Here is a 15604-nt window from a genome sequence, read left to right as displayed (position 1 = left end):
CGTGCAACGAATCGAACCAATTCGCCATTTCAGTGGACACAACGAATATTTGACAGTGCGCTTATGTGCTAATTATTCGTACCATCCTTTTTATCTAGACCAACCTCTCTTGCCAAGGTGATAACCATCCGCGGGGACATGTGTGAATTTAATAAACGGAATCAGTCAATTTACACCTGTCGGTAAGGCACTAATGCATCAAACTCAATGAATCAATAGAAGTTTGGAACCTTGCCTGCCGCGAATAGTGCAATTCCAGTAGCCCATCAACTGATGAAAATTTGTTTTAATCGTAATATTATTCCACTCGATGAACTACTCAGGCAAAACAATGCGTATTTCCTACGCAACCTTTTAAATGCAGATCAATTTGGAAAATTTCATAATGGCTTTGGTCACAACGTCTAATGAAATAAGCAACAGATTCGACGATGCGACTGTCATAAATACGGCTATAAATCATGTCTAATTCTGGTTTTCGTATCGTGCCAACGTAAACAGTGAAAACTATCAAAACAAGCGGTTCCTCTGCTGCCACGGGAGATGAGGCGGTGCAACAGTAACATAATAAATACAAACTATGTACACAGTCTAATCACACACACGCGCGCGCGCCGGCCCAAGCTGTCCAATTGAGTCTAGCACGAATAGATTTCCCTTTATTCTTCCAGAGTAGTTTACTCATAGAAATGCTAATTTACATTGGAGCATGCACCGGCCCCGAACGGAACAGTGCACGACAAATAGTATTGTAATAAAATTTCTCCATAATAGGGAAGATCTGCTCCATCTACGGCGATGATAAAGACGAGTTCTGTGCTGGGTACAAAAAGAAAAAAAAGATGGTCCGGAAATATTTAAACTTGGATCTACGAATCACTAAAGTGCAGCGTGACGCCTTCCAGCAGGAAATGTCTCCGTCAGCTTCTGTGATTAACTGGTTGCTAAGTGTTCCAGCAGACCGTATATGGATTTATAGTCGTTGGTAGAAAATTGCAATACTGGAACTCATTGAAGATTCCAATTATAGAAAGTCACGTGAAGTCGAAAATTAAATTTAATGCTATCTCGTTTCTAGGTTGGAGCTTCACTATCACCACTAGCAGGATTCCATGAAAATTTTCCATTCCATCAGAATTATTGTTTTTAATAATGAGGTCATAGGGCAAATGCCTCTCAGTACATGTCGATTAGTAGTGACGTTTTTCTGAATAACTTTTAGGCTCAGTTAATGCTATTTTAGATTTGATAGTATTCCTACTCAAATCGAATATTTCAAATTCACCAAAAACCACAATTCTCCACGTTGAACGTATCAAAAAGTTAATGTTAAAGAAAAAGGAAAAGAGAAATAGTTTATGATTCACTTACTTAACAGAAGGATCACGACTCATCTGACACTTTGCGTCCGATGTCGCGCGCAGTTTATATTTTTGTACCACCGAGACATGGATGACCGCTTGGAAACTGATCTTCAAAGTTGCAAACCGAATGGAATCTTTTGAACTAATTTCAAACCGGAATTTATTGCCTGGGTTTCTGTTCTATTGAGTAAAAAGGCGGCTAAAACAGTAGTTTCCGAGTTCGGATTCTGATACTCGCGAACGCAATATCTAGCGCTTTGGATTTGTTGTGCTGAGAAAATTCGTATTACTACAGTGTCCAAAATAGCAGTAGCTGTCGGCGATGATGAACCTATGCTTTTGGTGTTTTCTGTTTTGATGTTTAATTTCAAACCACTATAGCGGTGTCAAATTATAGGAACTGTAAATAGTACTCGTCATCTACAGGATGGTAAAATTATTCCGAAAAACCTGAGATCCCACGTCAAAAAGTTGTTGAATATAAATATGAGATTTAGTGATTTTAACACCACGTGAAATGTTTCGTGCATGCATAGCTATGTTGAGTTTGAAATTCGGGGTAATTTTTTTTTGGTGAAACTGTTTCTATTTCCTATGAAATTGGTTAACAAATAATTATTTCATGTGTCAAAGCAGTAATAAGATTATAACAGACAGCAATTTTCGTAAAACCTGATGTATGTCTGGTCTCGTCAGTATAACAACAGAATTATAATAACAGCATTTTTTCAATCAGTATCAAAAAGAGAAAGAGTTCAGATTTAATTCTGTTTTGATTTATTAATCGGGTAACTGCAACTTTTCCCTTATTGTCTAAAAAGAAATGTAGACGCAAATTCTTCCCTGGTGTAAATGGAATGGTGTACGGAGTTCTTAACTCGGGTTGATGACTCAGAGTATAAAACGCTGATCTAGTGAACCAGTAGTCGTCTGCTCGAGCCTCGACCTGAAGACTGTCATAGTGTCAGTAGGATCGTAGTATATGTCATGAGCTTGTGAGCTTTTTGCGTAGTTCACAAATAAATCTATTTGGGAAATCATATTTAGGAATCAGTAAAAACAAACATTCCAGAGATGAACTTACTTTCAAAAATAGGGAAAGTTGATAACATAAAAATTAAACAACAACTGTACTGAAAATCGCACCGGAAAACGATCGCAATAGACGTGTGCGTCGGAAGAGAGAAATTTTCGATACTGTCAAAATTTTCCGAAGTTAACTTTTTCTCATTTCAATAGAAAATTTAATAGATGAAGTCTTTGTGATTGTGATTCTATGCTAAGTAGAAGTGAATCTTAGTTTATATTCCGTGTGGAGACGTATGATTCGAATTACGAAACCGATGTTGTATTCTGTTTGGCTCATGAAGTCTTTCCATAGTTACCGATCTTCTGTGTGTTTAACTGATGATTACATAGAACTAATGATCGTTTCCCGATTTGACAGGAATGGTATAGTCGGTGAGATTGTTCTAATTAAAAAAAAAGTTTATAACGAAAACCAACTTTTCATTATTGGTTCCAACTTATACCATTGTTGTATTGATAGATTAGAGCGAATCCTAGACCTCATACCTACCCAAATCTCCAACTCCGTGACACCTACAGAAGAGAATAAAGAGTCGACGTCTTCCCGGAAAGTAGACAAAGCATAAGCATTTCAGCCCCTCCCTATCCTATATCTTTCCCTGTGAACATGCTGTTGAGATGTTCAGTTTACGTTAAAACGTATCAATTCCCAGTACTTCTACTTAAGCAACTCTTATTTGTCAAGTAGTAACATATTATCAGTGTGCAATCCGTCAAAATCATCGTCACAAGGCAATGCAACGCAACAAATGTGCTCAAAGTCGCTGAAACTAACATCGGCACCAAAACAGTGGTAATAGAGATGAAAAGAAGACGATAAAGATTCGGAACGAAGGAAACGTGGACGAACATGTGACCTGTGAATCAACCGCCTAACAGCTATGGTTCGATATGAATATGCGACATGTTTTCATATGGGTTGCATATAAATTACATTAAAGGGCAAAATGTTAAACCAGTTTCACCTAACTGGCATGTTAGGGATTGCGACCAAAAAAGATTAAATAAAAATATTGCAAAAATCTTGAAAATATTTAAAAGAATGAAAATATCTTTCTCAGACTAAAACTACCTAATAGTCTAAAAGACCTGTTGATTTACAAACATAAAAAAAGACCTTCGAAATACTGGATCAATTGAAAGACTAAACAGACTAACAGTCTAAAATACTTAAAATTTAATACGCTGAGGAACTTTAAAAAACCAAAATCACGTGAAATATTACAAAATCTTGTACGATTGAAACGACTTAAAGAATTAAAAAAGCATTAGAAGAAAAACTAAAATAAAAAAGGCACGTTTTAGCCTATTAAAATTTGAAATACAAAGATTTCCATAGACCAAAAAGTATAAAGTCTTGAAAGATCCAAATGATGTTTAAATCTGTTTTGAAAACTTTATGGATAAAATGATTGAAAGGACTAGAATTCTACCTATAGTAGCATTAAATGGTGTGTTAAAAATTGTATTCTAGTGAAATACTAAACGTTCAAACGCTGATAAATTAAGGACTGTGGAAGGCTACAGTGCATTAAAAGGTTGAAAACATCGGAAATTTTGAGGATTATGAATATAGAAAAGCTAAAACCCGAAAAGTCAAAATAAACTAAAACGAATCAGATGATTAGAAAGACTAGAACAGCAAAATGAAGAAATGAAAAAACATAATCAAACGACTAAAAACAATTTTTGATCTGATAAGATTACTAACATTCAGGATAACAAAAAACTGAAATGATTAAAACAAATTTCTTCGCAAATACACATGAAAAAACAAAATTATGGAAGATCGCATAAAATTAAATATCCGCATACAAAACCGCTTAAAAAACTCCTTTTGTGGTGAAGTTTTTCTTATGAAGGGACACGCTCCGAAAAAGGAGAACGCTTAGAAGAAATCGTAAAAAAACTATTGCATAAAATCCGCACGTAATTGCTTCAGTGTATTGATAAAAATAAATGAACATAACATAAATTCTAATACTGAAAACTAATAAAGAACTAAAACTTGTTTAACTTGAGAGATTGTTTATTGTGTATTAGATTCGATTTTTCAAAATTTCGTTCCTCGAAAAAGACGCAAGCGTGAATTTTACAACAGATGACCTCGGTGGAATGAAGAGCTTCGCAATCTTCGGATTCGTTTTACGAAGGCTTGCAAAAGAGTTTTCTGGACAAAACAATGAAAACGATAAATTACTCTTACGGGAGTTGGAGCATCAATTTGAATCACTGAACATATCGTGTTTTCGTCTATATATTTCTCGGATGAAGACCAATGTGATGATCCGACCCGAAACCATTTAAGTCTTATGTCGCATGTTGTTGGATTTTCTTTATCGCTCTCAGGAAAACATATCATCTCCATTGATCAGCACGGGTTTGTCAGAAAGCGGTCTACGGCAACAAATCGACGCAATTATTTTCATTTTTTCAAAAGCTTTCGATCGTGTTCTTCATCAGCTCGCAGTGGAAAAATTGAGACGAACCGAATTCCCTGATTGGATAACTAATACGTTTTTGTCGTATCTCACTGATCGTAGTGCTTCCGAACGAGTCGAAACCGTTCTCTCTGAATCCTTCAACGTTAGATCGGCTGTTCCACGAGGGAGTCATCTTGGACCACTTCTCTTCGTTCTGTTCGTTAATGATATATGTAGTGAGTCGTCATCTTTTAAAGTAATGTGTGCAGCTGATCTCAAACTCTATCGCATCATCACAAGCCTTTTGGATTGTTATGCTCTACAAATAAACATTAAAAGGGTTTCAGATTGGTGCGACAGAAACGGCATGACAGAGAACGTTAAGATATGTAATGCAATAATCTTCTCACGGGCACATTCACCGATTTTATTCAAATACTCAATAAAGGCGGCTCCAATTATGCGAGTTTCGTCTGTTAAAGACGTAGGCCTCATTTAAACAGTATTTATCATCTGTTTGATTTGAATATTTACTATGGGACGCCTTTTCAAAATTTACCCTCTCAGAGAGTGATAAATTTTTGATCGTGAATATCTCTTGTATCAACATAATTTTTGCTACATGCCATCGGAAATATGAATATCAATTTCCGATAACATTTTTAGTTGTGTGACATAATCACAAATAATTCAAAATTAAAGTTTTCGGAAATGTTTGTTGTCAACGAGTATCAAAGAAGAAAATTCGTGTCGCCTTTCTCGTACTTGGGTAGGTTTAAAAGATTTGCACTTGATATATTTGCAGTTGCCTGGCCAGGTAGTAAAGCAAGTACATCGTTCTGGTTGGTTCAGATTTATTTCCAGTATCAAGAATTCAGTTAAGTAGTAAATTAATTGCGGGACGTTCGCAGAGCCAGTTTCACTTCGAAGAAGATCGCTTGCGTCATCCTGCTGCTGGTCGTTTACAACGAAAAGTGTACAACGATGAGGAACATTATGCAAATTTGAAAATCAATGTAATAGACTTAACAGAATAAAAAAACACAAATGATTTCATTCACTGAAATGGATGAATAGAATAAAATTGCTAAAAAAAACTTGAAACTCAAAAAGATTCCAATGAATAAAAAAGCCAAAGTTTAAAGCAAAATTTCTCAAAGAATCTGAAAGTGCATCTTAAAATTCTGAAAACTTAGACGAATTAATCGAACTTTGGAAACGCTTCAAGTGGATATCATATACTTTTTTAACGTTTTCTGTATTGCTTGCGCGCTACTGTTTCGTATTGTGGTGATGTGAAAAATCCTCGGTGGGTTCGGTGGTATTATATCGTAAGCAAAAATTACAAATTACATTGATACAAAAAATTTATAATATAACAACCTTCTACTTGTTCGGAGACAACAAAGACAATTGAATGGAATAGAATATATTGGCAGTGAATGTCCAGTAATTTGTTATATCAACAATTTTTAAATCGATAGTGACATTCAACCGCGCTCTCTCATACGTGTTAAATGAATACTTCCAGCTAAATTCCATCTCATCTCAAATCTTTAATTTCGTTAATCGGTAATGATCAAAAGGTTAAGCATTTCAAAAAAGTCCCGTAAGGGGTGTCGCCCAGCGGTTAAAGTTCTAAAACTTTCGATTTTGAAAAATCACCATACATGCGATTTCCCAAAATCTCAGATGACACTAAATCTCGACGTTTTATTCAATTCTAAATTTCGGAAGTTCACGTACTTCCCGATTTAGCTCAAATTTTGCATAGGGACTTTTTTTGAGGTGCTCAAGCTTTTGAGAACTACCACTAAACGAAATTAACGACTTTAAAATTTTGGCACCATAATATGCATAAAACCTCACGTTAGTCAATCATAAATACTCATGCTTCATAGTTCTAGTGTAATAGTAATCACTCACAATAAAGATTCAATTAGAATATATTCAAAGTTTGAATCCATTACGAATCAATAAGAGGCTGTTTTACAAACTATCAAAACGTGTGGTAAGCCCACTACGCTAAGTCATTCAAAATATTCCTGGTTTCTATGTGTCGGTTTTGACTGTTATGCTTTGCGCGACAATTCGTTCAACTCAAGCGGATAAATTTTTGTGATTACATCTTTCCTTAATATATTGAAAACCGTGAAATAATAACGCAGGATTCAATAGATCGGTTTGAAAGATTAAAATTAGACTTAAATCTGTTAAAAAGGCGGGTAGGTAATGTCAGAGACGTAACCGGATTGACGTGAATACGAATAATGTTGGCTCGATGAAACTGAAACTGTGTCCTTAAAAAGCACGATATTAACTCCGGCGAGTAAAGTTGTGACTAAATTGAACGACATTTAATAATAATAGTCCATAATCAAAGATCACAGGTTACATGAGTTCTAATTTTTCGGAATTTACAGATCTTAATTTCAATACTTGGTATTCCTGTTCCGGCTCCATAGAGAGACATTTTCAAAGATTTTACGCAATTTTCAAGAATCTTGGCTGGCTATGAATTGCTTCAACAATACAATATTTCATTATAAGGTACCAAAGAAGACTCGGAGTGCATGAACCGAGTATATTCATTAGGAAATTCTTACCTTTTCGCGCGGCATACTTCGAAACGACACTCATCCTAGTATGAAGATGTGTTCCACATCAATAGTTAATACAATCAATACTCCCAGAGGGTGAATTTTGAAAAGCGTCCCATAGCAAAGCAAAGAGTATTCAAACCAAAATGTTGGGAAAGGAAAGAGGATAGATATACACATAAAAAACCCTTCTTAATCCACCTAGTGGTGTGATAATGTCTTTCTCTTTTTTCATAAAAATCTCATGAAAATATATTTCATACTTATATTAAATAATTTCGGATACCAATTTTGACACCAATTGATTCAGATTGATTCGAGTAGTTCACAAAAGCATGTTTATGTCACACAGTCAGTAGCTTTCAAACGAGCTCAAGTTTGTTAAAATCGGTTCAGTCATCTCTGAGAAAATTGAGCGCGTTCAAATATCTTCTAAAAGTGCACACACACATACACATACACACACATACACACAGACATTTTCCGATCTCGTCGAACTGAGTCGAATGGTATATAACACTATGGGTCTCCGAGGCTCCGTTCGAATGTCGGTTTTTCCAGCAATTCTAATATTTTTCTATAGAGAAAGGCAAAACGTTATCATTCAACATCATACGAAAAAATTCGTTTAATTTAATGCAGATGTAATAAACAATAAAATATCTGTCACCGTACACCCCGAACTCAGCAAAACACATTCAAATCAAGATACAAAAAATCCAATTAAAAAAAATCGATATTAGACTGTAAACCTTCACTAAACTTATTACTTTCACTTCCGATTTGCATAATTCAACAGATATGAAATTGTAATAGTTTTTTTGTAAACATCTGATTTGTAGAATTTTCAGGTCGTTGTTCACTTTTCGGTGCGTTGTGGCCGACTGCAAATAACCAGCAGCTGGATGACGCTATCGCTCATGATGGAAGCGAAATTCGCACTGCGAACGTCCCGCAGCAGAACTGGTTCCTGTGCGGATTGATTTAATAGTGAAACAAATTTTTGTGTAGGGATTTCCTTTCACGGTGATTTCGTTTGCAGTTTTTTCTTAAGAATAAAGTTTTTCTGGCCCGAAGAGGCGAATGACCTTAAGGTTTAAAACAAAAAAGCCCACACAATAGAAATATACTAAGTTTTTATGTTGATTGTTTCAATTTGGATTTGTATATACCAACGAATGAAACTATCATAAAGCAAAACGGAATTCATTTCATGCCAACAGAAGCACCGAATTGTGAAATTTCCTCCGATATTGAACACTTTGCGGTGCAATTTTCCCGAATGCAAAGCAGCTGAATGTTGATTTTATTTGCCATTATTTTGATTTTTATGATTTGATTTGTAGAATTTTCACGGCCATTGTTTATTTTCCGGTGTGTTTTGCTTCAATGCAAACGACCAGCAGCTGAATGCTGATGTAATTCCCCTGTTTGAAACAAAACTCACACTGCGAACGGTGCACAAAACAAATCCGTCCCGCTGCAGAACTGAATGCTTGATCCTGTATCTGGAACTGAATTCTGAACCTGAAACTATATTCCGAACTGGAACTGAGCTCCGGACCTGAACCAACCGAAATGATGCACCTGCTTTACTTCCTGCTTAATCAACTGCGCAGGCTAGAATGATCGCAAGATATCAAATGCTAACCTACCTAGTGGATACGGCAAAAATGAAATGTCGCTTACTGCCTCAAAACCGTCGTCCCAGGTACGAGAAAGTCAAACATGCGTCATCAGGTTTTCTCTTTGATACTCGCTGATACCATACATTTTAGAAAACTTTATTTTGAAATATTTGTGGTTATATCATACAACTGGAAATTTTATCATAGAATGTTGATCATATTTCCGATAGCAAAAATTATGTTGATACGTTAGATACAACAAGAGATATTCACGATCAAAAGCTGATCACTCTCTCGGTGGGTAAGTTTTGAAAAGGCCCCATAGTGAAGTAAGACTTATTTACATCAAAATAAACAAATTAAATTAAGAAAACTAAAAGGCATAAAAAGATACAAAAAACTGTTGTCACAGACACAACTGGAGGGCGTGAATATGCATAAAATTTCGAATTCACTACTTTTACTGTTTGGCTTCCAGATTTGTAACGGTGAAATTATACTAAGGATTGACTTATTTGCGACAAATATTTTCAATCATATAACCACACAATTAAATAACGCAGAACAAATGAGGATAAAAACAATAGCAACATACAGAATTTTGATGTCGATAATTTCATTTCAGATTTGCATATTTCAGTGAAAGAAACTATCAAAATGCTGTACGGGTTTAATTTCTGGTATTCAGAAGGGCAAAATGGTGGAATTATCTACGGTATTACGCACTGTTCGGAGCATTTTTCTCGAATGCTAAGCAGTCAAATGCTGGCTTTATTCGTACTCGTTTGGTGCGAATTTTGCACTGCGGAAAGTGTACAAAGCTAATCAAATTCTTCTAGGTTTGAACTAAACTGATGGTTTTTATCTTGCAAAGAAGTAATCTTTATAGTTCTTTAGATAACATTTGGAGCCATTCGAAGAGTTGATTTGGCTAAATGTTCTCCATCGTTGTCCACTTTTCGTTGTATTTTGCTCCAATGCAAACGACCAGCAGCAGGATGTCGCAATCGATCTTATTTGAAGGAAAACTGACTCTGCGAACGTCCCGCAATTGATTCAATACTGGAATTGAACTCTGGACCTGATTGATACGCTTACTTTACTTCCTGCTCAGTCACCTTTTATGCCTACCCTGATACGAGAAAGGCGTCATGGCTTTTTTTCTGTGATACTCGTTGATACCAAACATGTCAGAAAATTTTAATATAAAATGATTTGTGATTATGTCATACAACTAAAAATGATCATATTTCTGATGCAATGTAACAAAAATTATTTTTATACGTTAGATGCAACAAGAAATATCCACGATCAAAAACTTATCACTCTCTCATAGGGTAAATTTTGAAAAGGCGTCCCGTAATAAAGTAAGTCGTATTCACGACAAAAAAAACTAGAATGAATAAAATTACCAACTGACCAAAGAGATTAAAACATTTACAATATGAAGAATAAATGTAATAAAATCAAACTTTTTGGTTGTAGTCCTGACTAATATAACGATGAAGACTGAAAACACCATAAAAAGCGCTAGAGATATTTTCTAATTTGACCATATAAATTATATTGAATCCCGACTTTCCTCAGTTCAAACTGAGGCAAACAAAAAAAAATCCATTACAAACTGAAATAGATTGAACTTTCATCCGTGCAAAATTTTTCTCGTAAACAATCCACTGGGATTTTTATCGTACCGAACACTGACTCATGCAAATGTCCTCATTTTGTGTCTTTTGTTTCTTCTTTCTCCGAACAGAGGCATCAGTTCCACGGTCCGGCGATGCATCGAAAAGGAAACCGGCAAGGAGTTTGCGGCCAAAATCATCGATCTCGGTGCGGCCGAATCGGGCGACTCGAATCACATGCTGGAAGCGACCCGACAGGAGATCCAAATCCTCCGGCAGGTCATGGGACACAAGTTCATCAGTAAGTAGAAACTCGGGAGAATTGGCGCCGCGAAGCGAACAGCGAATGAATGATGAAATCCTGATTCACACATTTGGCTGCAGCATCATGCTGTTAATTGAAGGCAGCAGTTGTGAAATTATAGTAAATCGGGGCTAGTGGCGGGTTTTAGTTCTACCGAAAACGGCCGTGTGATTGGATTTGTATCACGCAACTTCTTGTTGTTTGCCAGTGGTGTACGTGATTGTTTTAACGTTTTAACATTTTTCTTTCTTTCACCACCCTTCAAAATGAGTACAGTTGAGCTGCAAGATGTGTTCGAATCAGATGCTTTCATTTTTTTGGTTTTCGAACTGTGCCGGCAGGGCGAGCTGTTTGACTATCTGACATCGGTGGTGACACTGTCCGAGAAGAAGTCGCGTTATATTATGAGGTAGGTATTCTGTGTCTTAGTTGTATTGTTGCGTCATAATTTCAATCGTTCCAGACAAATCTTCGAGGGAGTCGACTACATCCACTCGCGGAACATTGTTCATCGCGATTTGAAACCGGAAAACATCCTGCTGGATGACAGTTTGAATGTGAAAATTACCGATTTCGGTTTTGCACGTAAACTTAAGGATGGCGAGAAATTGTACGGTAAGTGATCGTGGCTGGATTAAGGGGCTCCCGTTCCACTAACCAACGGACTCGAACGATTTTCTGTAGATCTGTGCGGCACGCCTGGCTACTTAGCACCGGAAACGCTTAAATGCAACATGTTTGAGGACGCCGTCGGTTACTCGAAGGAAGTCGATATGTAAGTCGGTTTTACTGATCACGCAGCAGACTGCAAACCCGTCGTGTCGTGCACGATCGCGCTTTTCGTAAGAACTGCGAATTGCGGCAATTGTGACGATGGTTGTTGCGTTTGATCGCTAGTAAATTCATTCGGTGCTTCTATCTATCTATCTATCTTCCTTAGTTGGGCTTGTGGTGTCATTATGTTCACACTGCTGGTCGGTTGTCCACCCTTCTGGCACCGGAAGCAGATGGTCATGCTGCGGAACATCATGGAAGGCAAATACAGCTTTACCTCACCCGAGTGGGCTGACATTTCCGGTGAGTAGATGTTTGATTTTCTTACTGTGCGATAGTGTCTGGGAATCGGTTCGATTGTTTGTGCTAGTGATAGTAGTTATAGAAGACTGACCCGAATGTAACCAAACGGGACATCAATTTGGCATCACCAGTTTGAACGCATTGTGCGACAGCAGTGACCGACAGATGGTCTGGTGTATAGCTCTCTTTTTCTTTACAATTGGATTCGAGGATTTTTCTATGACTGAAGAAAAAAAAATGAATGAAATATTTTTTTTTCGTGTCAATGATTTCGAGAAACTTGTACATGAACATATTTCAACATACCTTTCAAGAGATCCGGTGTTTCAAAAGTCGGGACTTCAATTTTGCAGATGTGGAACAAAAAAAATCGAAAAAAAAATCTCAAGCTGTTGAACAAGTAGATTGTTGCTCGCTAGCTATTAACAGAAGTCGTTCCGGCTTCGTACCCTATTTTCTTCATGGTTTTCGAATCCCATTACAACAAAAGTGGTTTAAATAACACTTAAATTTTGAGTCAACCAAGCGAAGTCATGTGGTGTTTCTCCGTTAATCGGGTGCCAATGCGAGTTCACCTGATTTCCCCTGGTTTCAATTAGAAATTCGAAACTAGCCGCGTTAGATTTTATGTCATTATTTGGAAAGCTTATAGCTCAGTAATCTGTGGACGGATTTATACAATCTAAACCTAAATCGATCCGGAAATATTTAACTTAAACCAGTAGGGGAGACCGGGGCTGGTTGACCGAATTTTGCTTTCGGAATTTCTGTATTCTTTTTGGCTAGACTTCCTAATAAACGGTTTGTTCTGTCATGAAGATACACCTTTTGAGCGCATATGTGATGTTTCTCATTCCTTAAGAAAAGTGAGTAGGTATAATAGTTAACACATGGATCAATAAGTCCCGAGACTAACAATGGAAACAACATTTTTTTTGCAAATTTTTTTTCAACATAATCACCTTTTAGGGTGATACAATGGTTCCAACGTTTTTCCAATTTTTCAATACCATGTTTATAAAAAAAATTATCATTCGCTTCAAAATAAGCTTCAGTTTCAGCGAGCTGAGCCAAATCTTTTTCCCTGGAGCATTTTTTTAAGATCAGCAAAGAGCCAGTAGTCACTGGGGGCTAAATCTTGCGAGTATGGGGGGTGGGGAAGCAGATCAAAGCCCAATTCGTTCAATTTCAACTGCTTTCTGAATCATCGACTCGTTGCTGTTTCTGTTCCATCGAAAGCAATCGCGGCACCCACTTGGAAAAAACCTTTTTCATGCTCAATTTTTCATGAAGGATAGTAAATACACTTCCACATGATATCTGTGTCATCTCAGCAATCTCACGGCGCTTCACTTTACGATCTTGCATTATAATTTTTGTCACTTCACTCACATTTTCCGGTGTAACGGCTTCCACAGGTCTACCCGAGCGTTCCGCGTCATTTGTGTCGGTACGACCACGTTTAAACTCGGCGAACCACCGACAAATCGTTGCTTTTGATGGACAAGAGTCCGGATAACATTTTTCAATCCATTGTTTCGCTTGCACGGTGTTTTTACCCATTAAAAAACAATGTTTTATCAAAACACGAAACTCGATTTTTTCCATTTTTCAAACAAACTACAAAACAACTTTACTCCAACCTCGATAACTCAGCTGTTTCTGGTCGGATCGACTTAAAATTTTGACCCGTTTCAAGCAAAGGTTAGTACTCTAGAAAGACGTGATTACTGGTTTACTACGAGCGCCATCTCTGCTTTAGTCTCGGGACTTATTGATCCGTGTGTTATTAACATCCAAATGTGAAGAAACAATATCGGTCACCAAATCCCAGGGTTATGGCAGGTTGGCTGAGTGTGATAAAATATGTAAGACACATCAAATGCATCAATGGAAAACGTTCATTATTAAAAAAAAGCATGCACCAGGCGCGTATACAAGGGGGATTTTAGGGGTTCATGTTCATATCTAGGAATGTTATAAGTGTCTCTCCAAGGCAGTTGACGCAGAGCAGATCGGACAAATTTATGCTGCACAGTTTCGATGCGTTGTACTCTATTATGGTAATAAGGTGACCAGACTACTGCCGAGAACTCGAGTACAGAGTTAATTTGCTATCAAGTATGACACCAAGATCTTTGATGCAGCTTACTCTCTGTAGCTCGACACCGAGAAGCGAATCGTTGAACATTATTGGATTTCGTTTACGATTGAAGCTTATTATGGAACACTTTGAGGCGTTCAGTACCATTCTGTTGACCGGACATCAGTTTCCGAAAATATCAAGTTGTTTCTGAAGGAACTAAGCATCGTTTTGGCAGCACACGTTGAAGAATAATTTGAAGTCGTCTGCGTATGAGAGCTAAGAGCGTTTCAACGAGAGATTGACGTCATTAATGTAAATTAGAAATAGAAGAGGTCCAAGGTGACTTCCTTGTGGTACGCCAGATGTAATAGCAAAGGATTGAGAAGTGATGTCTCTGATTTTTACCGACATTTCACGGCCAATAAGGTACGACTTTATCCAGTCAACGAACCGTCCCTGGAAAATGATACGCTCAAGTTCTGCTAGTGCAACGCCCTGCCATTATTCTTGTCAAATACAGCTGATAAATCAGTATAAATAGCATCTATTGATGACTTTTTCCATTTCACGGGTGATAAATGATGTATAACGTACTAATTTTGTATTCGTTAAGCGCCTAGGAACAAATCCATGTTGTTCGGCAGAGATGTAATATGAGCTGCAGCGAAACATGAAGTTCATGACGATCAACTCAAACAACTTGGAAGTTGCACTCAATGACGCAATACTACGATAGTTCGAGATGATATGCTTGTCGCCTTTCTTCTGCACAGGAAATAATATTGACTTTTTCCAATTGTTAGGGAATTCGCCAGAAGACAGCGAACAATTAAAGGTTAGTGCCTATAAGCACATTTTTTGCACTATTGATGGAATACCGTCAGGGCCTGGATTCGAAGAGTATTTGAGATTTTTACACGCTTCAATAACATTGCCCAATGAAACACTGGCTGGAAAACCCACCGATGGATAGTAAGGTACGTTATTAGCAGCGTTTTCGATTGCATCGTAGTCAAGGCTATCGTTGCTGAATACACTGCCAAAGTGTTCACGGAAATGGTTACAAATACTCTCAGTCGTAGTTGCTTCGACATCACCGTAAACCATGGAACTCGAAAGCCCACTTTCCTTTCTCTGCTCGTTGACATACTTCCAAAAGGCTTGATGTCGTAGCACTTTCAACAGAATGGTTATGAACGCCTCCAAATGCTCCGTCATCTCTTTTAGTCGCCAACAGTTTATATTCAGTTTCGACTATAATATTTCACAAATTGCTCTGGAACGTACATCGTCTGTGAAGGACCTTGGTGTCCTCCTGGACTCTAAGTTAAATTTCAAGGAACACATTGAGTTTAATATCTCCAAAGCTTCCAAGCTGCTAGGATTCATTTTCCGCGTTACTAAAGAA

At 37.3% G+C, this 15604-nt stretch overlaps 1 protein-coding gene across 4 annotated transcripts in view; it reads left to right on the top strand.

Moving 5' to 3' along the window:
• The window catches only part of LOC131432286 (phosphorylase b kinase gamma catalytic chain, skeletal muscle/heart isoform), a 65547-nt gene that overhangs the window by 11331 nt on the left and 38612 nt on the right, over positions 1 to 15604 (top strand). For all 4 annotated transcript variants that reach the window (XM_058598476.1, XM_058598475.1, XM_058598474.1 and 1 more), the window contains exons 2-6: positions 10861 to 11030; positions 11310 to 11442; positions 11497 to 11648; positions 11718 to 11808; positions 11974 to 12110. In XM_058598476.1, coding sequence (XP_058454459.1) covers positions 10861 to 11030; positions 11310 to 11442; positions 11497 to 11648; positions 11718 to 11808; positions 11974 to 12110 — 683 coding nt within the window. The remainder of the gene's footprint in view (positions 1 to 10860; positions 11031 to 11309; positions 11443 to 11496; positions 11649 to 11717; positions 11809 to 11973; positions 12111 to 15604) is intronic.

This window comes from Malaya genurostris, chromosome 2, assembly GCF_030247185.1.
Source record: "Malaya genurostris strain Urasoe2022 chromosome 2, Malgen_1.1, whole genome shotgun sequence".
NCBI lineage: Eukaryota > Metazoa > Arthropoda > Insecta > Diptera > Culicidae > Malaya > Malaya genurostris.
Note: the sequence above shows the minus strand (reverse complement) of the source record. Positions and strands in the feature narration are given on the sequence as shown.